General features: G+C 37.7%; 1 protein-coding gene across 1 annotated transcript; it reads left to right on the forward strand.

Annotated features, from left to right (window-relative positions):
• Nucleotides 1-17,143: 17,143 nt before the first annotated feature.
• Nucleotides 17,144-18,502, forward strand: LOC141673331 (uncharacterized). Its single transcript, XM_074480065.1, has one exon. It carries the CDS (start codon nucleotides 17,144-17,146, stop codon nucleotides 18,500-18,502), a length of 1,359 nt encoding a protein of 452 aa, XP_074336166.1.
• Nucleotides 18,503-27,911: the final 9,409 nt, after the last annotated feature.

The raw sequence follows: 27,911 nt of genomic DNA on the forward strand, positions 1-27,911 counted from the left end.
TACGGAACTTATGAAAGCTAGGTATTATGCTCACACGTACCTTTTGAACGCTGATATAGGAACAAATCCATCATATATGTGGCATAGCATATTCGCTGCACAGGAGGTTATACGCCAAGGGTGTAGGAGAAAGATTAAAAATGGGGTGTAGGAGAAAGATTGAAAATGGTAGAGACACGAATATGGGAAGCAATCCGTGGTTACCATGTGAAATGAATGGATACATGTCGAGTACTGCATATGATGAGCTTGAAGATGCTACTGTGAGTGTTTTGATGACATAAATCGATGTCTATGTGGCAAAAAATTGAAGTTTAATATCTCTTTTCACATCACCTAAATGAAAATATTCGATGTCTATGTGGCAAAAACATAGCTCAGTATATATTTAATATGTTGTAATAGGTGTAATTTACTTATTAAATTATTTATTTCTAAAACCTTTTGTAAAAAAAATAATGCAAGGACATCAGCCAGTTTGCCAGAACTGATGTTTAAGCATGTAAAGAAATCGGGTTATGGCCGATGTCTAGAATAGACATCACCGACATCAACATGGGTTGCCAAACACCATAGATGTCGGCCAAAAACTGATGTTTATGAACATATTTCTTGTTGTGATTAAATATATTTAAGCACATTTTATAAAATCTAAAAGAACCAATGTGATTTAGATTCCCTGATAATAATAGATACTAGGATTTTTATATATCAACCCTTGTGGTGCTATAATTAACTTGTCAAGTATCTCTCGGATAGAGAATGTTTATAATAATGAAACACATTTTTTACAAGAATAATAGAATGGGATTTAAATTCCCTGATAGTACAAGCAATAAACATTACATACTAGAAAATAAACATTAGATACTAGGTTTTGTGTATACGAACCCTTGTGTTGCTATAACCAAGATATCAATTATGTCTTGGGTAAAGAATGTCTGCAATAATAAAACATATTTTTTACAAGAATTGCACAAGTAGTAGTGGAGCAGGTGGTTTAATAATTAAAAAGACAAGTAAAGAACTCCACTAGGGTTTACATCAGGTGCTTTGACACAAACCAAATTAGTTCACCTATTTTATTAGGATTGGTTCCCCAAAGGATCTTATTTATAATTAATATTTGTCAAAAATGTTAACAAATAATTGTTATTTATGAAAAAATTTACAAATTTTACAAACAATTGTCACAAAAAAAGAGGTAAACGAACTTTTTTTGTAGCAAATTGAAAGCTAGTTTTAGATTAATTAAATTGATTTTTAAAGTGTTGTAATTTTAAGGGATATATTTATCATTTACAAATGTCTTTTAATTATTCAAAGTCCTCTGGAATCACAAAACCGTTTGGATTGACATAGTAATTAGGGTCGTTTTACAAAAAAACTAGTGTACAGCTTCCATCTTTGCCATTGTCACGCCTGTACCTAGCCTTTTTATTCAGTCCCACTAAAAGGAATTTAGGTAGAGGATTGATGATGACCTATATATGATGGGATTTAATTGTAATTTGTATCCTAAAATTTTTATTGAAGCATAAAATTGTATGGAAACTTTTAGTAAAATGATTAGTACTGCCATAAATATAAATACTAGACTGTATAGAGTGTAAACAAAGAATAACTAAGCTGCTAGCTAATTTCACTAAATGAAAAACTAATAAGAGCATCTCCAATGCCTTAGAAAAATTATCTATGTGGAGTCTAGGTGGCATTTAAATGGCAATATTTAGAGATTATGTAAAATTTGAAGCACTCCAACAATACTTCCCCTTAACAAAAATTATAGATAATCACATTTGGTTGACTAAATTTGTAGAACCACTAAATTCCTTAGGTATAATTTTGATATAATATTTATACATAATATTATTGGAGTCTTCAACCTTCTCCTTAGCTAAAATTTTACATAATTGCCATATATCATGTTTTAGCTAACATTTCTACTAATTACCATTGGAGATGCTCTGACTCAAGAGATAGCATCACATACATGCACAAAGAAAATTAAATACTAAAGTGGCCATCACAAACTAGATACATGTTTTATCTCCCCCTTATTCCTAAATAAACTAAAACACTAAGACATATTCTAGCTGCATACCAACACGTATAAGCACACGTATATGCAGCTGACTTATTCAAAAACTAATGACAAGGAAATACATATATAAACGATTACTTTTAGATTAAATAAATAATCCAACAAACTCCCCCTCAATCTAAACCTGATTAAGATCCTTGACTCCCAACAAATCACGCATCGTTTCAAATTTGACAGCTAACATGGATTTGGTTAAGATATCAGCTCACTGCAACTCAGAAGATACATGCTTGATGATGATAGAACCTTTCTCCACGCACTCTCGGATGATATAATAACGCACATCTATGTTCTTACTACGGCCAAGAAATACTGGGTTTCTTGCAAAATCAATGGCAGACCTATTATCAATATAAATCACAACTGAACCAGAATTAATATTTGTAATTTGACTCAGTAGCCTGTGCAACCATATTCCTTGACATTCAGCAGCTCTAGCAGCCATAAAGGCTTCACATGAAGATAGATCCACACATCTTTACTTTTGAGACACCCATGTGATCAACGATTCATCTAGATAAAACACCATGCTACGTATGCTTTTCCTGTCCATAGCATCTCCTGCAAGATCACTATCCGAGAATCCAAACAACATATAATCCCCTCATCCTTTGTTGTAAACCAACCCATAATTTAGTGTTGCCTTTACATACCTCATAATTCTCTTAACAACATTTTTATGTAGCATAGTAGGCCTCTCCATGAATCTGCTCACCACCCCAAATGCATATGCAATATCTGGGCGTGAATGTACCAAGTACCTCAAATTACCCACTATACTTTTAAACTCCGTAGAGTTAATTGCATTCCAATTTTTATCCTTATGTAACTGAATCTTTGGCTCCATCGTAAACTTTACTGGATTGCAATCGGACATACCAACCTTCTCGAGTATCCTCTTTGCATATGCCACCTGTTTTAACTTGATATAACTCTTTCCTTGATTGGCTTCTATTCCAAGGTAATAACTTAACTTCCCAGGTCTGATATCTCAAATTCTATACCCATCTGCACTTTAAACTTAACAATGTTATCCACATTTGTAGCCGTAATCATCAAGTCATCAATATAGACACCTATGATCAGTAACTCTTCTCCTTCTTTGTTTATGTACACAGCATGCTCCAAAGGACATTGATAAATCCAAGCTTCTCGAGACATTTATTTAAATGAGTATACCAAGCTCGTAGAGCTTGTCTCAGTCTATACAGAGCCTTGAACAACTTGTAAATTTTTCGCTCTTCCTTTTCCTTCACATAACCTTCTGGCTGATTCACATACACCACTTCATAAAGTTTACCATTTAAAAAAGCTGACTTGGTGTCTAAATGCTGGAATTCCTATGAGTTTTTTTGCTGCTAATGCTAACAAAAGTCGTACCATTTTCATCCTTGTTACAGGAGCGAAGACCTCTTCAAAATCAATGCCATATTTTTGCACATACCCTTTTGTGACTAACCTCGCCTTGTGCTTCAGAATTTTCCCAACCGTGTCTCGTTTCACTTTGTATACCCACTTCAAATCAATTGCCTTATTTCGCTCTATTCCTTCAATTTCACAATCCATTAACTGCTTTCAACAAGTTTCTTTAGCTACTTGACTATAGCGAACTGGTTCATCAATACTTTCTAGTAATAATTCATAGCCAATTCTTCATCTAGCTCGATCTCCTCGGTCTATTTGTAAATATCACTGAGGAGTCTGAAGTTCCATGGTGGTTCACTGCCATCATATGTATCGTCTAGGGTAAAATGATCACCAGTTGTGTTTACTGGAATTAATTGTGATTGATTAACGGATTTGGATTCCTAAATTTTTCATATTATTTATTATTTTCTAATTTGGTTAATTCAAACTTCTCTCAAATCTTATTGTCTAGTTTGCCTGATTTAAATTGTTAGGGTTTTAAAAATTCATAGTTTATGTGGATCGACCTGTATTTGCTAGAATTAACGGTTGTGCACTTGAAGTTATTTTACACATCATTTATTTTATAGATTTGCACATTATTTTTTATTTTTTATCTCCTTCAATTTTCATTTTGATCATTTTTTAGACATGTGTCAAATATTAACCGTTAGTGCTAGACTTTTTAACATTTTCAGGAATGAAATTATATTTGGTTCCAATTTTCAAAAGTTGATTTGGGCTCATTAGAATTTATCCAAACTTTCACAAGTGTGCAGTTATATTTAATATCATTAACAGCCTTTTGTAGGTAATTGGCTCCTCTGTCTCTTTTTCTTTCTTGTTACCCTTATCAAAATCCTTTTGGTACTTTCAAATTCATATGTTGTTCCATGTATTTAGCAAGCTCCCATTCTTTTTTTATTACAAATTAACATTAAAGTAACTCTCCTTCAAAGTAATCATATATTTCTATATTTTTGATATTTTAGTTTTTATCTTATTCATCTCTAAAAACTAATTTTAAAAATTCATAATTCAAATTTTTAAGAAACATTATGAGTTCAAAATAATATCAGTATTAACCCTAAAAATAACTTTGTGTACCTTATCAATAGGACTAACATCTTTATTAGCATATGTAGTGGATGCCCAACATTTATTTTTTGTGAGTATAACCTTGCTTGATCCCTTGTCAAAATTTAGATTTTTTGCACAAAGTTTTAAAATATCTCATTCCATCATAATTAGCATTTAATCTCCGACTTGTTAAATTTCATAAAATTTGTCTCCTTCTTATCCCTCAAATTGTAACCGATCAAACCTTGGTCCTCTCTTTCAATAGTTGTCTTTCCTATATGACTTTCTACATTCCATCTTCTTATAAAGCCTTTCACAACCATAGAGACCATCTATACTTGACATCGGATTCGTCATAGTTTGCATTAGAGTTTGATTCTTGACATTCTATTATCAACTTTTTTAATTTTTCCTCTCGAATAATTTGAGCTTTTTGATCAATTTATTTGACCTTGCTTTAGCATTAAGGTAACAATTTTTTTCTTATTGCTCTCGTATTTCTCATTTCATGTATCTAAAGATCTTGACTATTTTGAAATATCATTTTTCAGGAAGAGCTCTCACAACCTAGTGTCTGAATCTTTATTATCTTAAGTTTTTCCAACTCAGGCCAATTAATTTGACAAAAGGCCAATTAATTCGACAAAAGGCCAATTAATTCGGTAATATATATATATATATATATATATATGTGTGTTTGTAGTTAGGTTATATGGATTACACCATTTCATTAGAGTCCTGAAGTCCATTTTTTCTTGAAATAAATTCTTGCGGAATTTTTTATTTTGTGAAGCATATTTTACAAACATCAATATGTTAATATAAATCTTGCAAATACCATACATGTTTTATATAACACCCAATCCCACAATCAAATGTATACCGGACCCAACAACCTACTACAGGTCTTTCCGAAAAAACTAGTGATTTGGTACACATTAGTTGTTGACTTGTATCTATAAAGGTCTCAAACACTTTTATTCTTATCGATGTGGGATGTTACAAACACCCACTCTTATAGGATCGACGTCCTGGTCGATCTCACAAATACACAAACGGAACCCGGGCAGTGCCAATGCACTTCCGGCCTGGCAGAGCTCTGATACCATTTATAACACCCAAGTTCACAACTAAATGCATACCGGGCCCAACAACACACCACATGTATGTCCGAAAAAGGTAGAGATTTGGACACATTAATTATTGACTTGTATCTATAAGGGTCCCAAACACTCTTATTCTTATCGATGGGGGATGTTACATTTTAAGTAAAATATTTCCAAATATTTTATGTTTCTGAACATGAATGTTGTAAACTAAATGTGTTTTGCATAATAATATATTTTACAATATTTAATTCTAAAATATATGAGATTTACAAGGTTATCATTAAAATAAATGATATTTGCATAAATTTATTTGCAAAATAATAGGTTTTGCAATATTTTATGTAATATATTACTTGAAAAACATATATGAACTTCAGGCCTCCAATGAAATAGTGGACTTCAATGAACTTTACTTATATATATACATATATATATATATATATATATATATATATTTGGATTTAAATTAGGTGAGTATGAATCTAATTTAAAGAGTCATTTTCTTGCAAAATAATTAATACTTAAGCCATTAAATTGCGATTATAAAAACTTAAAAGTGAATTTCTTAAAGTTCGTTAAAAATATTTGACGAAATGCAATTGTGTGTTAAAAATAATAGTTGAGCCACTAAATTGGCAACAATTATAAAAGAGTCATTTTTGTGAAAAAACAATAACAGTCAAGGCAATCAAACTGCAATAAAGTATAAATTTTAAGTTTTAATGTATTACAATTTTCTTATAATATATAAAGTTATGTGTATATCAACACATTAGTCTTATTAAAATCAAGTTAAAAGTTCGTGCAAATTATATTGCTATTTTTAAAATTTCTTATTCATATCACTAAAATAAGTATTTCATCCCCAATCATTTCTTTTTTGGATGTCCATTTCAAATTTTAAATTTTAAAAGTTTCCAAATTAGTAAAGTTTTATAATAGAAAAATAAACTATATCCACTACACTCACTTTATATATTAAATATTGTTCGGTCTGACTACTTTAGTCATTTTTCTTACTTTCCTCACTAATTAACACTTTTTCTTAAACTACTTATCCAAACTCAAGGTAAATAATCGGCAGGGATGGAGAGAGTATGGTTTAATAACGGTACAATTTGATTATTGAAAAAGACATTTTGTACAAAATATATAGTTCACATCACTAAAATAAGTAGGTATTAAAATTTTTATAGTTAAGTTATTGGAAAAACTATTTAAAAGATTTTGTGGTCATATGGACATAGTGTTATTTCCTCGTATTGGGTTGTAATTCAAATCGAGTTATGTAGATTTTTCAATATCGAGTTCAAGTTTGATCTTATTTTAGTGAGTCGGGATGTGCTTGAAATTTTTCGAGAACACAAATTTTAATCGAACTTGACTCTTATTTTAAACGAGCCGAGTTCGACTATAATAACGAGTTTTTAAGTCGAGTTGTGTTCAAACTACTCGGGTTTCAAGTCAAGTTAAATCATTATCCATATTTTTATTAGGACATAAAACCCAAAAACTTATTTTAAAATTAAATTACTATGTTTAAAAGCGTGATTATAAAGTTGAGACCATTTTAAAATATTTACGTAGTAACTTTTCAACGTAAAATCATCATAATGCATACTTAACTATATATATATATATATATATATATATATATATATATATGGATATATATATTTATTTATTTATTTATTCATATTTATTTATATACAAGGGTGCCCTTCCGAGCCACACTATTAGATTACAGTGACCTTCACCAATGTTTTATACAACTGAATTTTTTAAATCAAATTGATGATAGCTATTATCTATATATAGTGGTTTAAGGTTGAAGTTCCACCAACAACCTAAATAAAATTAAATTAAAATATTTTAATAATATATTTACTTAAAAATTGATTTATCTATTTTTACGTGCCTAAATATCATAAATAACTATTTTTATTAAAGATATATTTAAATATACTTATTAGGCATACTTACATTTTTAACAAATTTCACTTAATATAAACATAATATCAAATCGTGTCAACATAGATCACAAAATAAATATAAACATTTACAACTTACTTGCATAGATTTGATTTGACCTCTAGATCCTGAAACCAAACCGAAATTTATGAAAACGAGATAAGATCCGATATCTTAATCATATTATCCGATAATTATCCGAAAACCAAATTAAACGGTCCGAAAATTATCTGAACCAAAAATTTAACTGAAAATGATCTGAAATACTAGATTCGATCATAAATCGGAACCGAACAAAACTGAATCATATATTATCTGAACCGAATATGATCCAAAATAAATAAAATCCATAAATATAAGGATTTTATGTTTATTATAATTTAATTATTTGATCATAATATTTTGTAAAAGCACAATATTTTATATTAAAAGTACTCCATTTGATAAAAAGGTATTTATTTTAGTCTCGCAAAATAAAAAAATGAATAATTTATTATTCAAAATATCTGAACTAAATTTAATGCATTCATCATCTTTTAATCCAAATTTAACTCAAACCCAATTACATCCGATCTAATTATAATGGTCTGCAGTTATATTATAATCCGAAATTGATCGGATCTGAAACCAATCCTGTTATCTGAATTCCCAAGTCTAGATTTGATATATATTCTTTATAGATTTTCCTAAAAGTAATTTTTCCTTATAATTTCTATTGTTGCTTGAGATTAAAAAGTTTTTTGTTGGTAAGCAGTTTGATCATGTATGTTTACCTAGGTAAGCCTATAAGGTAGACTGCACACGATATCCCGGGAGCCAGAAATGTTCCATTGCATATTTTTTTTTTAAAAAACTAGGATCAACCCTAACATCAATTATTCTAAATAATAATTGCAAGGAATGAAAAATTTAAATATTAATCCATCTAGAACCCGATGTCAACCGTCCTCCAGCTGGGCCTCTCACATGAGCTTTAACGGTACAAATTGTGAGAAAACGGTAAGTTGGTCTTTATCTTGCATATGAGTTAGTTAGTTCAGCAAACGCTTAGACCTCTTAGACCTCAGGGGAGCAAGTTTTCAACAAAGGCTTCAGTCTGAGGGTGAAACATGGACTCCAAAGTTTCCCTGCAGGGATGAGGGGATAATTAGAAGCAGATAGAAACAATTATATTTGAAAGAAAGAAAAACTGATAGAGGTATTATGTGCTGATAATTATAGTCTTAAAATTAACTTTCAGCTCATGTACATTAATCTAGAATGCATGAATATGACTTTCCACTTACTCATCCACAGGAGCAATTAACTCTAAAAATTCTTCGCTTTCAGAGTTGAACAGAGTTGTTATGTGCACTATTTAGTATACCTAAAATGAATATACATGCATTGTTAAGCAGCATAAGCTAAATTAAATATGTGTATAATTATAGTAAACCACCTAAAATTGATCTTTTACAAATATTGACTATATATTTGATGCTAAGTGAATAATATAATGATTATAATTCTTTGAGTTTCTATTCATGTAATTTTATTGTGATATTAATTGTAATTCATGGTATTTATATATATATTAAGCAAACCCTCGAATGCATTATAAAAGTTCAAAAGGATAAAAGAAATATTAAAATATTTTTTATAATTGAAAAGAAATTGAAAACAAACTTATCAAGAATCATACCTTGAATCTCAAGTTTCTTTGTTTTACGGACCTTCTACAAAGGTTAAACAAAAATCATTAGCAAATTATTATAGATAAATATGTAGATATTTGTCTAGTAATATAACCAAAACCAACCTGGAGATGAGATTGTATGTGCATATATGTCACCCCCTTCACTTTCATATTTGTTAGTATGGCTCTTGGTGTGGCACCTAGATTAATTTAAACAATTAAGAAATTGTAGAATAATTAGAATTTAACAGCAAACTAATTTATTGTGTAACCTCAAATACAAGATAATTTTTTTGTAAATTTAATATTTTGTATAAATCATGGGTAACTATCAATTTATGAGTCCGACTATATTAATATGAAATACAGATATATATAGCAAATGAGTGGTCTGGAAATTTCTATAGTTCGTGTGATGGGTCAGCAAATTAAATTAAAAGAAAAATATTATAAAATAATTTTTTTGATGAAAATGTGTAATTAATATATCTTAGAGGATAATTATATTTGGTTGAAAAGAAAATGATATTATTATAATGAATATTATACATAATTCGTAGATATTTTATACATTTGTAGAAAAATAAAGATTTAAGTGATATATTTTTTCACTCATACAAAGATGATATTAATTTATTATGTAAGTGTTTTACAAAATAAATGGAGAATTGTATTTTAGTAGATTTAATGGGAAAAAAATACAAATTGTAAAAGAATATATTGATACTTGCATAGGAAGACCACTAGCAGATAATTGCATATATGGAAAATCTCAGAACTATATTTATGCATATGTGGTATAATTAAAATCGAATATTAATTTATAGCAAACCCATGGAAATGAAAAAAAAATCTAGTAAATCTAGAAAACTTACTAAAAATCCCACCAAGTTTAGAGACAGCACTATTAAATCGGTACTCTAGCTCCTATGTCCACTGTAGGCGAGGCTTACGGCCCAGTCCACACAATTGGACCACTAGAACCTCCCCTTCTATATGTTCTTGCTGCGTTTCTGTACTTTGTTCTGGCTGTTGTTGCCAATACAACCCTTGATTCACTTGCTGTAAAAAGGGAGGTTGATGATAGTGATGCACACTGGGGGAATATTGATAATAAAATGATTGTGTTATCAGACTCGAGGCACGAGTCTGGTGCACTACACGGTGCATTGGATAGCTTGGATTCATGGAAAGATGGCCAGTGAATCAATCATTTTGTGCAAAGCCCAACTGATCTAGATAAATTTCTTGATCTTGTGAATGATTATAATGAGAGGGGACTGAGGGGACCCATGTTGAATTCCTTGGAGAAGACATTTTGTTCTATTTCTGCTATTATTTTTTTCTATTTGGATGTTGTAGGCATTCACCTCTATTGTGTATATATACAGAAAATGTATGCTCTTGTAAATTAAAATATAAATTTAGAAAAAGATATATACCTTTTTTGGATATTAAGTATTTTTTAAATAATTTATAATCACCTTTTTCGCAATCTATATTATCTATATTATTATATTAATGTTTGGTTGTTAATCGTCTCTTGTCACTCAATTCACAATCAATCAAATCAAATTGTTGATAATCATTAGATATAATCCTAAAAAAATTATTAAAGGGATATAAGGTTCGAATATCACGGACAACATATTAAAAATTATAATTTACAATATATATTTATGAAAGTAACTCGTACAGGTTATATACTAGTATTATTGTTAGTATATAGAAAAGGTTTATCAAATTACATTAGCACCCGCACAAATACGACACTGTATCTCTAAAAACCGACTTCTAGAAAGGTAAAATACTATACACTAAAAAAAGTCCTTCTAGTTCCAAAAAATATTATAAAGTGTTATGCCCAAATGTTGGTATAAACAATATTCAGATTAAGATTGATAAAATAGGTAAAATTGAAGGAGAAACTCCTAAAAACTAGGAAAAGATAAGATTGACTTTCCATAAACAGATGGCACGCCCTAAGAACGCGCTGCATTGGTTAAACAGTTGAGTGGCCCGTGACCGTTTTGCCTTAAAGCGCGCCCTTGAACATGACGAGGCGCGTCCAATCGTTGAAAAAAGATAGATGAGTGGCTTAATTGGAGTCTGTCCTATAGTGAGCCGTAGGGTGTGCCCTAGGTAAGGAAGGCTCCTTGGGTGGATCATTTGGACATGATTACTTCGACATGTCCATACTGTGGCTTGGGCAGAATTAAAGTCAACCCGAAACATGAATGGTTTAGGGCGCGACTTATGATGTAAAATGGTATGAGAAACCAAAAGCTGGTGATACAGGGCGGCGCCAACATACAGAGATGTTAGGGCGCCCCTCGAATTTCTACTTGGACGAAAGTATAGCTTTTATGTGCTGATTAGGTGGATTCTCTAGAAGATTCAAGGAAGATGGAGATTATTATTACTAACCTACTTGATGCAGGTACTCTATTGAGGAACTCCTTCCTGTAGCATATCTACAGGAAAGGCAGTGTCCGTGGTCAGAGACCTCCAGGGGTATGCCTGGACTGAAGGCCTCCTCCTGTAGTCAATGGGTGTCCTCATTGGGGATGTGGGGTGAAATCTGGTGTGTGCTTTGGGAGCTCTGTCTCTGTAGTCAACGGGTGTCCTCGTTGGGAGACTTCGGAGTATCCTGCACTTTGAACCCAAAAGCTTGGGATCACTTGTCCTGCAATCTGGTAGGGGCTCCTTATCGGGGGACAAGGATGCGTCCAACATTTGGGGTGAACCACGGCTATACCTGCATCCACGGACTAGAGAAACAGCTGGTAGCGGAGGGTTATCCTTGGCCAGGGAGATGCCTTATCCGTGAAGTCTCGAAGCCGCGGAATAGCCTTGGGCCTTTGTGGTTGGGCCTCATCGACGGACATTCCTAAAGCTAGTAGAAGACGGTTTCCAGTAGGTTTCCTATTGGGCCTCGGGATAAGAAATCTAAGCCCATTAGGTTTCTTGTTCCCCAAGAACTACGTGGGCTTGATCCCCTATAAATAGGGGTACGTAGGCACATTGTAAGGGGTCAGAAGCGAGAGCGCAAAGGAGCCACCACTAACCCTAAGCAATCTCAGCCCCCAATAATCACCATCACCAAATACTGTTCATCTTTTCCGACGAATACTGTTCATCGGATTCACCGATTACTGCTCATGTTTCCGATAAAGAACCGCCATCACGGATCTTGTTTCCGGATAGTAACCTCAAGTTTTGCTGTTCCCAAATTCCTCCGTCAACAAATTGGCGCTAGAAGGAGGGGCCTAACAAGATCTACATCTGGGAGGAAGGATGTCTCAAAATCACGATGGAGGTTTTTACGATGGAAGTTCTGAAGAAGATTCTGATCATGGCTATGAATATGAACCCTACGTTCCGCCAATGACTGACCGTCCCACACCGGACGTTGGAGGACAGCCGCCTGTGCTCATCAGCAACGCTGACTTGTTGGAACAACTGTATCTCATGGGCGATGCTTTGAATGGTTTCGATTCAAGGTTAAGCACCGTGGAACGACGCAAGGGCAGGAGAGGTCTTCGCCACAACCGAGCGGCTCAGGCGCCTGGAAAAGCACCCATGACAGACAGGGATGTCTCGGCCGGCCATGGCCACACTGAAAGAGGGCGCGTGCCGATAACCCCGCGATGCCTGGACTATTCTAATGACACGTCCCCGATCGTTGAGCTAGTGGAAGAAGATGCTGATGGACGGGAAATTCTGCGAACAGATAACCGGGGAGCCACCCATCCACACCGTTCTGGACGTAGTCTCGAGGAACGCCGGCAGGCGGAATCAATACCGGAGAATCAGCCACGAGGCTTCGCAGTGCTGAAAGATCGCTTGGGGATTCGCTTGGGGGATGACGATTTGAGAATGGTGTTACTTGAATGGCAGAGAGAAGCTGATCACGGAGATGTGACACCCCATGATACAACGCGTGTGCCACTGAATTCCCAGGAAAATCGGGAGCGGCACCGCAATCCAACGCGTGTGCCCCTGAATTCCCAGGATAATCGGGAGCGGCACCGCGATCCAACGCGTGTGCCCCTGAATTCCCAGGATAATCGGGAGCGGCACCGCGATCCAATGCGTGTGCCCCCGAATCCCCAGGAAAATCGGAAGCGGCACCGCGATCATGGACATGGGTATGGAAACGATCGATGGAGAAGGCCTCAATGGAGGGGAAGAGGTGGAGGCCGAGGCAGATATTTAGACGGATACCGTCATGACAATTACCGCAGGCACCTCGATTCCCGCTGGAATAACCAAGCAGATGGCTATGATTATGTGGAACATGATGACCCCAGGAATATAGAAAACTATGACCGCGGTACGGTTCGAGGCCGCGGCCAAGGTGGAGAAGAGAATCAAGGGGGAAATCAGGGACAAAATCCTGAAATAATTGTAATACCTGAAGACGCCCAGAATACAAACCAGCAGCAAGCCCCTCCCGGAGGGAATCAAGTGGAAATACCTCCATTGCAACCCCAAGGTTCACAGACTCAAATGCAGACCATTCCCGGCGTGGGAACTTTCAATGTAGGAGATCTGAAAAGGCTACTTAACCATCTCAAAGGCAGGGTGGTGGCTACAGCTGAAATCCCGTCCCCATTCTCGGCAGCAGTAAGGGATGCGCAATTGCCAGCCGGGTATTGCAACACTACCAGCGATCTCCGCTTCCACGGAAACTCAAATCCGGTGGAATTCCTGGGTCGTTTTAATATAGAGATGGATGTGTACCAAGTCCCGGACTTGGCTCGATGTCGTCTCTTGGCGGCAACCTTTAGAGAAAGCGCCCAGCAGTGGTTTCAAAAGCTCGGGCCAGGAGTGATCACCTCGTGGGATCATATGAAGAATTTGTTCTTAAATAAGTTCCAAGCCGCGGTGAGATACGCTCCCTCTGTCATAACTCTTTCCAATGTTAGGCAAAGAGAAAATGAAAGTTTAACATCGTACTTCAAAAGGTTCAACACCGAGTCTACTAGCGTGAGTGGGGCCTCAGACGAAGCCCTAAAAAGTTTCCTGATCGCAGGATTAAGGGTTGGTTCAGATTTTTGGAAGCACTTGCAAGGGAAAGATCCGGCCACTCTCGCAGATGTCTTCGCTTTGGCAGAATCCCTTAAAGCTATAGAACAATCTTTGGCAGATGTACAACCAACTTCACAGTCGAGTCAAAAAAATAAAGGAAGGAAGAGGGATAGGTCACCAAGCCCGAGATACCGAAGGAATAGTCGAAGCCCAGACCGAATAAATACAACAAGCACAAGGAGGGGATGGAGCCCTCCCTCAAACTATGACTACAAGACAAGCCGGTACACACCTTTGGTCGCATCTATCGACCATATCTATGAGGTAAACAGATATAAAGGGCTATTTAGGAAACCTGAAGCTTTATCATCATGGCAAAGCAAAGACAAGAAAAAATATTGTCAATACCATGAATCATCTGGACATAACACGCACGAGTGCCGACATTTAAAAGACGAAATCGAAGCGCTTATCAAGGAAGGATACCTCGGAGAATGGGTAGTCAAGGAAGTAAGGAAGCACAAGGATGACAGGACAAGGGAAGAGGAAAGACGAGCCCCACACGGGACAAACAATGATACCCCGGAGGAAAATAAATTTATCAGAGATGGCAGTATCCGAACAATCTACGGGGGAGATCCCGGAATGGAATGCAGCAACCGAGCCTTGGCAAAATACGCTAGGGAAGCCCGATTTAGGCCTCTCACAGATATTCAATGGGTGGAAACCCGGCCACCCAAAGTGTTTAAAGGGGAGTCCATGGATATCACTTTCAGAGAAACAGATGCCCGATGGGTACATCACCCACACAATGATGCGTTGGTTATTTCCATCAAAATCGGTACAAAGAATGTCCATAGAGCCTTCGTGGACAATGGAAGCTCCGCAAACATCCTCTATTACAGCACCTTCAAGAAGATGGGACTGCCTGATCAGGATATGTCGGGGGAAGACTCGTGGGTCTATGGTTTTTCAGGTGCAGGAGTTAGAGTCATGGGGTCAATTCGGCTCCCATGCACACTAGGGGAAAGCCCACTATCGGTAACAAAGATGCTCGAATTTAAGGTTTTGAATCAGGAATCATCCCACAACGTGTTATTGGGACGACCTTTTCTACGGGAGATGAGAGTCATCACTTCAATTCATCACCTAACAATCAAATTTCCAACGCCAAATGGAGTGGGAAATATCAAGGGTTCCCAATATGATTCACGGGAGTGCTACAGGCAAGCAATGAAAGGGTTCAGAAAAGACTACCACGCCGATGATACTCCGGACGTGGATCGAGAGAAAAGCATTGAGCAACCAACTGAGGAAATCTGAGTCCACTATTATGTTGAGCAAGAAGAAGAACATCCCTCTGAGTTGCCCTCGACAATGCTATACCTGGAAGACACAATCAGAATTGAGATGTTGGAAGGAGAAGAGGAGGCGATGTATGCCATAGTCCAAGCAGATTTCCATGGGGAACGTTTAGAAGGAAGATTCGGTGTCTTGCAAATCCTCGAACTGGGTGACGTCATTCCTCTTGCAGAAGCACCCCCGCCCGCAAAATATATTGAAAAAATTGATAAATCTACTACGTAAGGCACACCTCCTGAAGGGAATGCACCCTCTTTACAAGATCAGGAGATCTATAATCCCCTTGACTTGGATCCCCGGATACCAGTGCCGACGGAAAAGATGGGGCCAGCAGAAGATACGATCGAGATCCCCGTTGATGAAAAAGACCCGAGTAAGGTTCTGAGAATAGGGACCCAATTGACACCAAGGTTAAAGGAAGGTCTGTCAATATTTCTGTTAGAAAACCTTGATGTATTTGCATGGAGCCATTCTGATATGGTGGGGATTGATCCAGAAATAATGTGCCATCGATTGAATATCGACCCCAAGCATAAAGGCGTTCGACAAAAATGAAGGGCCGTAAGTGGAGACAGAGCTATAGCCCTAGCAGAAGAAGTAGAAAGGCTCCTAGACGTCGGACTATTTCGAGAATCTTTTTACCCAGAATGGCTAGCAAATCCGGTATTGGTAAAAAAGCCCAACGGTAAATGGAGAACGTTCGTGGACTTCACCGACCTAAATAAAGCATGCCCAAAAGATAGTTTTCCCCTACCAAGAATTGATCAGTTGGTCGACGCCACGGCGGGGCATGCCCTGCTCAGCTTCATGGACGCATATTCCGGGTATAACCAGATCCTTATGTATGAGCCTGACCAGGAGCACACCTCTTTCATCACTGATAGAGGGCTCTACTGCTATATCGGAATGCCATTTGGTCTGATCAACGCCGGTGCCACTTACCAAAGGTTGGTAAACAAAATGTTCAAGAAGCAGATTGGGAAGACTATGGAAGTGTATGTGGATGACATGCTCGTGAAATCGAAAAGGGCGGAAGACCACGTCACCGACTTAACTAAAATGTTCCATATCCTGAGAAAATATAGGATGAAACTAAACCCGCAGAAATGCGTGTTCGGCGTAGAATCGAGAAAATTCTTGGGATTCATGGTCAATAACCGGGGGATTGAGGCCAACCCGGCAAAAATAAAAGCTCAGCTAGACATGAAATCCCCCACCAGTGTCAAACAGGTACAGAGTCTAACAGGAAAGATTGCGACCCTGAATCGATTTGTGTCGAAGTCGTCGGATAGGTACAAAGAATTCTTCAAAGCAATCAAAGGGAGAGGGAACGATTTTCTGTGGACCCCTAATTGTGAATAAGCTTTTCTGAAAATCAAAGAACAACTGGGAAATCCGCCGATGTTGACCAAGCCAGAAGACGGAGAAACATTAATTCTATATTTGGCGGTGTCAGAATATTTCGTCAGTGCCGTCTTGGTAAAGGAAGAAGCAAGCTACCAGTGGCCTGTATATTATGTAAGCAAAAGGTTGTTGGATGCAGAAACCAGATATACCAACATGGAAAAATTAGTGTATGCTCTTATTCTTGCGGCACGAAAGCTAAGATCGTATTTTCAGGCTCACCGAATAGAAGTTCGCACCGCTTATCCGCTCCGACAAATTTTACATAAACCCGAATCGTCGGGAAGAATGTTAAAATGGGCCATAGAGCTAGGGCAATTCGATTTGGAATATTGTCCACGCACGGCAATCAAAGGACAAGCGCTGGCCGATTTCATACTTGAGTTTGATGAAGAAATTGATGATAAGGCCATAGTACCGGCAAAACCAACCTCGCAAGAAAGTCATCAGGACGAAAAGAAGCAGGAACTCCCCCACCCGTGGTGGACATTACATGTGGACGGGGCCGTAAACAACAGCGGGTCTGGTGCCGGGATAATCCTGATCACTCCGGAGGGGCACCGCTTGATGAGTGCTATTCATCTCAAATTTTATGCTACCAACAATGATGCTGAGTATGAAGCTTTGATTAACGGTCTGAAGTTAGCTCTGGAGGTAGGGGCCGTGAATTTGATAGTTCGAAGTGATTCCGAATTAGTTGTCAATCAAGTCAACGGAGGATTCCAAGCCCGAGGACCGCGGACGGAGCTGTATATGAGATGTGCAAGACGCCTACTGGGAAAATTTTCAAGTGCCAGACTGGAAAGCGTGCCACGAGAAGAGAATAGTAATGCGGCCGCTTTGGCCAAGATGGGGTCGCAGATGGACAGCGTCCAACTTGGACAAATCCCCTTGGGAATCCAGGAAGTTCCAAGTATCCCAAAGGTGGAGGTGTGTCAAATGCAAGAAATCCCAAAAGAAAGCTGGATGACCCCCATCCATAACTATATTCAATCCGGGGCTGTACCGGAGGATAAACTACAGGCTCGACGTCTTCGGTACCAAGCTGCAAATTATGTCGAGTACGACGAGGTACTATACAAGAGAGGATTTAACCAGCCACTGTTACGTTGTGTGGACAGGGAAGAAGGAAATTATATTCTCAGAGAGGTGCTTGAAGGGATTTATGGCAATCACTCGGGGGGTGGTTCCTTAGCATTTAAAGTGCTCAGACAAGGGTACTACTGGCCGACTATGAGGGAAGATGCTTTCGATTTTGTCCGGGCCTGTGATCGCTGCCAACTTTTTGCCAACTATTCCAACATCCCGACAACCACCATTACCTCATTAACAAGTCCCTGCCATGTGGGGGATTGATCTCATTGGAGAGTTACCCAAAGCAAAGGGGGGTGTGAAATACGCTGTGGTGGCTGTGGACTACTTCACCAAATGGGCAGAGGCCATGCCATTAGCCACGATCACGAAAAAAAAGATAAGGGATTTTGTGTTCAACTCCATAGTATGCAGGTTTGGTATTCCTTACAAGCTCATTTCAGACAATGGGAAACAATTTGATAGTAAGGACTTAAGGAAGCTCTGTGAAGACCTAAAGATTAAAAAAGACTTCACTGCGGTTTATCATCCGCAGAGTAATGGTCAGACAGAAGCCATAAACAAAATCATAAAGCATACCTTGAAGGCTAAGTTGGAAGAAAAGAAGGGAGACTGGCCAGAAGAAATGCCCATGATCCTCTGGTCTTACAATACGACTCCTAGAACGACTACAGGGGAAACCCCATTTCTACTAACTTATGGATATGAGGCCATGGTTCCCGTGGAGGTAGGAGCTGGATCCCTCCGGAGAGATGTCTTTGTTGAGGAAGATGCAAAAGTTAACCAGAGGCTTCACTTGGATTTGCTAGATGAAGCCAGAACGAACTCTCAATTAAAGCTTGCTGCATACCAGCAGAGGGTCGTAAGGTATTTCAATAAAAGGGTTAAATTTGTACCATTCAAGGTTGGGGATCTTGTGTTGCGAAAGGTTATGCCTAATACTAAGATAGCTCAACACGGGGTGCTTGGGGCTAATTGGGAAGGACCGTACAAGGTCAAAGCTATACTCTGGAAGGGAACCTATCGCCTAGAAGACCTGGATGGTAAATTTATTCCTCGAGCATGGAATGCAGAACATCTACGAAAGTATTATCAGTAGGGTGTGGCTGTGCCCCCTTGTTTTCTTATTTCATTCTCATGTAATAGGCTAGTAGAAAATAAATTCCTTCTAGCCTAGGGGGTAGTACATGTGACTGCGAACCCTGGAACTAGCAGAAGGAAGAAAAAAAAATTTCAAATAACTTCCCCATAGAGCATAGTAGCCATGGGACCGGTGTAATTTGAACACTAGAGCGCATTATCAATTAAAATGAAAAGTTACTTCAAATTGTTTTATCTGCCTAACATGAAATTACTCATTTGAAAAACATCTGAGGCGCGCCCTATATTGAGGCGCGCCCTGTCTAGTAATTGTTGATTCATAATCAAGATTAAATACAGTGTACGAGGGTGAAAGGAATAAATGTTCATGGCCATCAAAATAAGCTAAGCTCCCTAGGTTAAGGCGCGCCCGTGGACTAATATTTGAGTAAAATATCGCAAAGGGATTACAGATAGGTGTTATTTGCAAATTCAAGAAATAAGGCACACCCAATAGTCACAAAATCCATGGGAACGTAAAAAGGCCAAGTGAAAAATCGAAATGCCTTAACAAAGTTTTTATAAAAAAGATATTAAGCCATGCAGAAAGTCACGATGCAAAAAGGAAAAGTAGCAATAAAACAAGTCATAGAACTTTACACAGCATCAAAAGAGGGCTGGCTCCTCATAAGTATCTGAAATTTAAAGACTATAAATGATTAAGACGCGCTTTGGGACTGGTCTGTTGGAGGAATAGATTGGAGGGGGATAGTTGGATCAACTTCAGGCGCGTCCTTGGAGAATTCCTCTTAAGGCGCGCCCTCCCTCTCTTCTTCTTCTTCTTCTAATCCAAGCTCTATCCTCCTTGCCTTGATTTCAGCAGCATGCTCTTTTTTGAATTCCACCATCTCAGCAACAGTCTCCTCCCCAAATTTTTCAAAGGAATAGTCAGGATCATTGACCACAAAGCCCACCCTGTAAAAATGAAAACCATTGGCAAATGCTTCATCAGTCATTTCCCTCTTCTCATCAGGCCAGCCTGTTTTCTGTTGCTCTTCGAGGTACACTATCCTCAAGTTGGCACCAACAAGCTCAGTATGGAGAGAGGTAGCCTTCTTGTTGGCAATCTCTAATTGAGAAGTGAGATTGGCCACCTCATCCTTGAGGAAAGAGATCTCAGAATCCTTAGCTTTGATGTCTTTGGCATGCAAGAAGTCTTTGTCTGTGAGGGTATTCTTCAGAATGTTGTTATCATCCTGCAGCCTCTCTAGGCGCGCCTTCTCCTCAAGTAATTTGTCCACCACTTGGGTGGAGTGGATGAACAGTTGGCAAGAAGCTTTTATAGAAGCACGGGCAGCATCTCCCAAATCCATAGCCTGCCACTGTTCCACTTCTTCATCTGAAACATGAAGGGCACCCATGGGGCCAAGAGCGCTGAAAGCAGCAGAAGAACCAGAAGGCGCGCCCTCTGTTCTATATCTCTTGGGCGCGCCCTGTTTTTCTGTAAGGTCAATTACGGGCCATTTTTGAACAGGTGTTGTTTGAGGAATGGGAGCTGAAGTGGGGACGAATGTCTGTGCTGCAGGAACATCTTTCTTCGACTTCGGCCTAGGCTTATCACCAGGGCGCGCCCCAAAGGATTTAGGGATTCTTGGAGGGGCCATTTCTGCAAAAAACATGGGACATATTAGTTAAGCATGGCAGTTAAATATAATAATAATAATATTGGCAAACATGTATAAAATGATATGCCAAAGATGCAAAGGGTGCGCCCTGGAAGGTGGAGCTTAAATAAACAAAACTTTACTTCTAGTGTGATTATTAAAGATGACAGAAGAAAAGGACGCGCCAATAGGATAAGGGCGTGCCTCTATATCCTACGGTTAGTTAACCTGAAGGATCCGGCCTTGTAAAGAACCGTCCTCTGTTTCTTCTTCTTCTTCTTCTTCAGCTTATTCGCTACCAAAGTCGATAACACGGGAAACAGGAGCACCTTTCCTAAATTTACGTATTTGTACTTCACTCCTACTTGGTCAGAAAGAATCCCTACTCGCATCAAGTTGGATCAAATAACTAAGGATTTTAAGTTCCACCTCTCAGAAGCCACTCTAAGGAGGGCTTCAGCTCGTTTTTTGGGCTCGCCTTTAAGGAGTTTTGAAGATGGTCTGTCTGGAAAAGTATAAGAATGAGGAAAGAAAAAAAAATAATAACATAAGGGAAAAGATACAAAGGCGCGTCCTTACTTGGTGACTTGTTGAATCTTATTCTTATCCTGGGAACGTCATACAGGTAAAAAAAGTTCTCTTTCCAACCTTTCTCGTGGCTAAGCTTACCAGAGGAGAAACCCTTCTTGTTATGATGCTTATCCACCACCAAATAATAGTACCCGTGGTCAGACTTTCTTAGATTGAAAAAATAAGCAACCTCGGCCATGGACGGTTGGGAAAAACCCAAGTCCGTATAGAGGATGAACAAGGCCAGGATGAACTTGTAGCTGTTGGGAGAAAGTTGGAGTGGAGCTACGTCGTAGAATTCTATCACTTTCCTAAGGAAGGGATGTAATGGCGCGCCTATACCTAAAGACACCAGCTTGGGGCTGGTCACCATTCTGGGAATTTTAAAGTTTCTCCCATAATTGAAGATATGGGGCCGCATCATGCTCAAAGGGCGCGCCCATATGCCTTCCATGTCATAAAACTCCATGAGCCATCCTAGTTGTTCGTCTGAACAAGCTGAAGACATGCCCACGCAGAAAAGCTTCCCATGTTCCTTCCTGAAACATTTCTTCACAGCTTCATTACACGATTCGAATTCGTCCCAATCAAAATCCAATTCGCTGTCAGAAACTTCCCAATGTTGGAAGGGAATTGGAGAAGGCTCAGGAGAGGTGGAAAATTGAAATGAGTCTTCATCAAAGAAGTTTTCTTCATCACGAAGTGGTGATACATTTGCTTCAGGCGCGCCTTCGTGAGTAGGAGAGGTAGGCGCGCCCTTTGGTCGCTGAGGAGATAGACTTGGGGAAACAGCCTTGTAAAAAATCTAGGAAGGCCCAGCGTCTACATTAACCCCCCTTTCAACACCCCTATACATGTCGGCATTTAAGCTCTCAAACCAATCATCATCGTCTAGCTCTGTACTGGTTGGGGCTGGAGACCTCTCTTTTTGGACTAATTTTTGTTTTTCGTGTCTACGAGATAAGGGAATGTTGTCCGTGGACGAGATATCTGAAAAATCTGCCATTAAGGAACCCTTTTTGGAGTCTTGAAGAAGGCGCGCCACCCGGTTCAGGAATTCGGGAGTATGGTGAGCGTTTGGAAGCTGGGGGTCCAAGTAAGCGTTTGGAGGAGAATAGATTCCCAAGTTGGTAAGGAAATCCTTGAAGGGGTGAAAAGGAGAAGACGCGCCCTCGTCTTCCAGCTGCCAAGAAAACCAAAAATGTTGAGGGCGCGCCCAATACGAAAGAACGAGATACAAAAATATGAAGGAAACAGAAAAGGTAGGGATAGACTTAAAGGAAGGGTGAGGTGAGTCATACACTATGAAGGCGCGCCTTATTCTGTCCTAAAATCTATAAAAGACTGGAAGATTGGATGACATTGGCGTGGCTTAAAGTAAAAGGAACGCGCCTCGTATCAATAAAGAGGCGCGCCTTATCATGGGACGTATATTTTTAATTTTGAGGATAAAACGGTTGGAATTCCTACAAACATAAAATTAAAAGCTAGACCCCATGATTTCAGATCTAGAGCAACAAAATCTGAAAGTATAAGATATACATTCACATATACATACATCGTTTTGTGTTTATCATCAAGAACAATTAAGGAAGTTGAAGAGATAATGTAGCATGCAGTATTATTTGTGTGATGAAATCCCGAGAAGAAAGAAGATTTACATACCTTTTCAAATGGAGAAGACGTTGACTGGAAGAAATCGAGAATACGGTGACGGAGAAGGCCGATTCTGAGCAAGAGTTCATCGCCAGAGTTGAAGTCTTTGGTGAAGAAAGAGAAAATGAAAAGGAAGGGGAAAGTGAAAGTAAAAATGAAAATGACTGACGGTGACTTGTATTTATAGGTGAAATTGACAGCTGTTAAAATAAATCACACCAATCATGTCAGGCACGATTTCCGAATAAACAGGGGAACCGTTTTAAAAATAATTCAATTTGAAGGACGCACCCTCTTGAAGACGCACCTCGTATAAATTAACTCAGTAATCCTGAATGCAAAATCCGAAACTTTAGGAATGCACACCCTTTTTAAGGTGCGCCTCATAAGTGTGATATTTGGGATGCGCGAAAATGGGAACTCTGAACAGATCCAGCCCTGTTGAGGGCGCGCCCCAGTAAGTAGTACTAGGGAATTATTTATACACATTTTGTTAAAGATAAAGAGAAATTCCAATCCCATTCTCAAATGACATATGAAATTTGGGGGGTAGTTGTTATGCCCAAATGTTGGTATAAACAATATTCAGATTAAGATTGATAAAATAGGTAAAATTGAAGGAGAAATGCCTAAAAACTAGGAAAATATAAGATTGACTTTCCATAAACAGATGGCACGCCCTAAGAACGTGCTACATTGGTTAAACAGTTGAGTGGCCCGTGACCGTTTTGCCTTAAAGGCGCGCCCTTGAACATGATGAGGCGCGTCCAATCGTTGAAAAAAGATAGATGAGTGGCTTAATTGGAGTCTGTCCTATAGTGAGCCTTAGGGCGCGCCCTAGGTTAGGAAGGCTCCTTGGGTGGATCATTTGGACATGATTACTTCGACATGTCCATACTGTGGCTTGGGCAGAATTAAAGTCAGCCCCAAAGATGAATAGTTTAGGGCGCGCCTTATGATGTAAAATGGTATGAGAAACCAAAAGCTGGTGATACAGGGCGGCGCCAACATACAGAGATGTTAGGGCGCGCCTCGAATTTCTACTTGGACATAAGTATAGCTTTTATGTGCTGATTAGGTGGATTCTCTAGAAGGCTCAAGGAAGATGGAGATTATTATTACTAACCTACTTGATGCAGGTACTCTATTGAGGAACTCCTTCTGTAGCATATCTACAGGAAAGGCGGTGTCCGTGGTCAGAGACCTCCAGGGGTATGCCTGGACTGAAGGCCTCCTCCTGTAGTCAATGGGTGTCCTCATTGGGGATGTGGGGTGAAATCTGGTGTGTGCTTTGGGAGCTCTGTCTCTGTAGTCAACGGGTGTCCTCGTTGGGAGACTTCGGAGTATCCTGCACTTTGCACCCAAAAGCTTGGGATCACTTGTCCTGCAATCTGGTAGGGGCTCCTTATCGGGGGACAAGGATGCGTCCAACATTTGGGGTGAACCACGGCTATACCTGCGTCCACGGACTAGAGAAACAGCTGGTAGCGGAGGGTTATCCTTGGCCAGGGAGATGCCTTATCAGTGAAGTCTCGAAGCCACGGACGAGCCTTGGGCCTTTGTGGTTGGGCCTCATCGGCGGACATTCCTAAAGCTAGTAGAAGACGGTTTCCAGTAGGTTTCCTATTGGGCCTCGGGATAAGAAATCTAAGCCCATTAGGTTTCTTGTTCCCCAAGAACTACGTGGGCTTGATCCCCTATAAATAGGGGTACGTAGACACATTGTAAGGGGTCAGAAGCGAGAGCGCAAAGGAGCCACCACTAACCCTAAGCAATCTCAGCCCCCAATAATCACCACCACCAAATACTGTTCATCTTTTCCGACGAATACTGTTCATCGGATCCACCGACTACTGCTCACGTTTCCGATAAAGAACCGCCATCACAGATCTTGTTTCCGGCTACTAACCTCAAGTTTTGTTGTTCCCAAATTCCTCCGTCAACATAAAGAAATAACAATAATTTATGAATTTTTATTATTAAGCAACTCTTATTTTTCACAAATATAGTGTTGTATAACAATATCGCTTTTAAAATATGATTTTAGATAATTTCTGGAATTAAATTATAAATACAATTGTTAACATTGGTATTATGAGATCCCAACCCACATGATTTTGGCACCCATGAACCATCTTTTGGTAGTGTCATAAAAACATGATGAAGAACTACCGTAGTTTTTGGTATCCATATGAACCATCATTTGATACTGTCACAAAACTATGATAACGACATGACACCAATTTAAGGATTTTAAATTACGAAGTAATTTTCTAGACATCAACGACAGGTAATATTCAATTGAAATAATAATATTAATATTTTTAATCTCGGTTTAAATAATGTCCAAAAAATTACTTTAAAAATATTCTTTTTGAAAATTCGTAAAATTATATCGTAAATAATTGTTGTTATTATAGGAAATGTTAATGTTATTCCCAAAAAATCTAACAAAATTGTAGAAGAGGGTTGAATGAAATTCTCGTTTCTTTTGAAAATTTAAAACTCTGTTGAATATATATAATTGCGAATGAATATGCACTTGTTCGGATTAAACGAATGCAAGTATTCAAACACAAAGTAAATAAACAAGATTGTTTAAAAACTTTCTGGTGGATTGAGCTTTCCACCAGAGATATATATAGATTAGAGAACTATGTGATGCAATAATGCACACAGCTACTTACAAGTATTTACGAAAATGACCAGAGAGAGTTCCTAAGAGATGTAACTTTTTCTATTTCTTTGTTCAAATTACTTGCTTAGTTAACGATTTGCTACACTTGGTTCATATACTACCAAGTTACATATGAATAAGATAAACAGTAAAAACAAGAATCTAAGTCTATTCACATGTTGCTTTATATCTCTATCGAGCATTTTTGAATATTTTCAGTTAAGCATGTAAATGGAAACGCTTCTTTGTTCTATAAAACCTGCAAACAGGCTGCCACATTCCTTTTGTATACAATCAACCCATGTGACTGTCAAGTCGCTTTCAACTGCTATTTGAATCTGTTATCCATTGAGACTTCAGTATTATCAGTTGATACTTAACTTAAGTTATCCGTTGAGTCTCTAATGGACCATCCATTGAAAGTGTCTTCAGTCATCCGTCGATGCTTTGTAGTTAATCTGTTGAGAGTGTTTCCTTAGAAGTTGATACTCTTTCATTTATGCATAATTAGAAGGCATCTTCTATTTATAATTAGCCAACCTATTTTGCATATCTTGCTAGTAGTCAATATGACTTCGAATTTCCAATCATCTTCTAAACCTTTTAAGTAATTACAGTATACCGAAATTTGCTACAAAAACTTATTATAATAGAAGCTACTCTATCAACCGATGAACAAGTGTGGTTATCCGTTGATAGTTAAAAAAAATACTTAATTAAATCAATTAAGGTGTTTTGGTGAATTATCATCAAGTTTACAACATATTTCTAACATTTAATATATATTAATAAATGGTTGAGACATGTCAGTACTTCTATTCAGTTTATAAAACAAAGTATTCGTCCTAATTAAACCACGAATTAATTATGATCTTTAGAGGATCGGTGGTGGAGTTGTTTCTTACTCAAGTTGGTTGTATTTCGGCTAACAGTTTTTTACTTATTTCGGACTCAGAATCGAAATTTAACCCAATTTTTAAAAAGATTCATGATTTTAGTTTGAATGTTTATTAGATAATTCTTAAAATTATATCAATATTATGCCATGCTACTTGCATTGATTATATTTAGGCACATGATAATCGTAATTCACAAATAAAAAATCATAAAAAATACTAATAATGGAAACTTGCCAACAGTAACACTATTACAAATCTAGAGGAAAAATACGATTAAATACCCAAAAATCATACCAGTTTAAATGATGGATACTAGCAGTTATATGTATCAACCCTTGGCATTATGTAACCAGCATGTTAAATATCCTTCGTGAAAATAATGTTTGCAATAATAAAACTATGGACCATGGTTAAGATGGTGCAATCCTCCTTAAAAAAAGAGGTGATTTCGGAAATACAAATCGTTCACCTTCTTTATTGATATTGGTTGCCCTAATGTTCTTATTTAGTGTTATTTATTTATTACAACTTCCTTGTATGTAAACATAATGAAACTTAAGTAACTAAAAAATTTAGATGCAACCCATTTAATTAAAAAAATTAAAAATTAAGTCAGAGCAAATGATTTATATTAATAAAAAAAATTTTTGCTTATATACGGGTTTTTTTAACATTTTATAACTATCTTATAGGAGTAGGAGTTTTGTTTTTAAGACTGTGTATTTATGTGTGGCCTGTGTATTTAGGTTTGGCTTGTTTGGATTAGGAAGTACCATATTACCTTGCAAGATGTAACATTTAAGTTTGCAAGAAGGTAACATTTCATGTCCGGGTTAGAAAGGTAATATTTTAATTAGGGTTTAGTTTTGTAAAATTTAACATTTCATTGAGGCTGTACGTATGTGGTTGGATTTATCAACTTTTTTAAAAGTAACGGAATGAAGCTTTATTCTCATGAGTGGTTTAATAGACACAAAAAATTTCTCAATAACTCATTTGATATATTGGAGCATATTAAATGACCTATATAATAATTAACCAGTTACTAAAAATTTATCCACCACTCTATAACTTGAAAATACTCCATCAAGTAATTTTTTGATTTAATTGTGTATGGACATCAACCT

This window comes from Apium graveolens, chromosome 7 (assembly GCF_009905375.1).
Source record: "Apium graveolens cultivar Ventura chromosome 7, ASM990537v1, whole genome shotgun sequence".
Taxonomy (NCBI): domain Eukaryota; kingdom Viridiplantae; phylum Streptophyta; class Magnoliopsida; order Apiales; family Apiaceae; genus Apium; species Apium graveolens.

What these genes read in the sequence shown, in the direction of transcription:
- LOC141673331 (XM_074480065.1), top strand. Translation starts at nt 17,144, where the DNA reads ATGTTGACCAAGCCAGAAGACGGAGAAACATTAATTCTATATTTGGCG.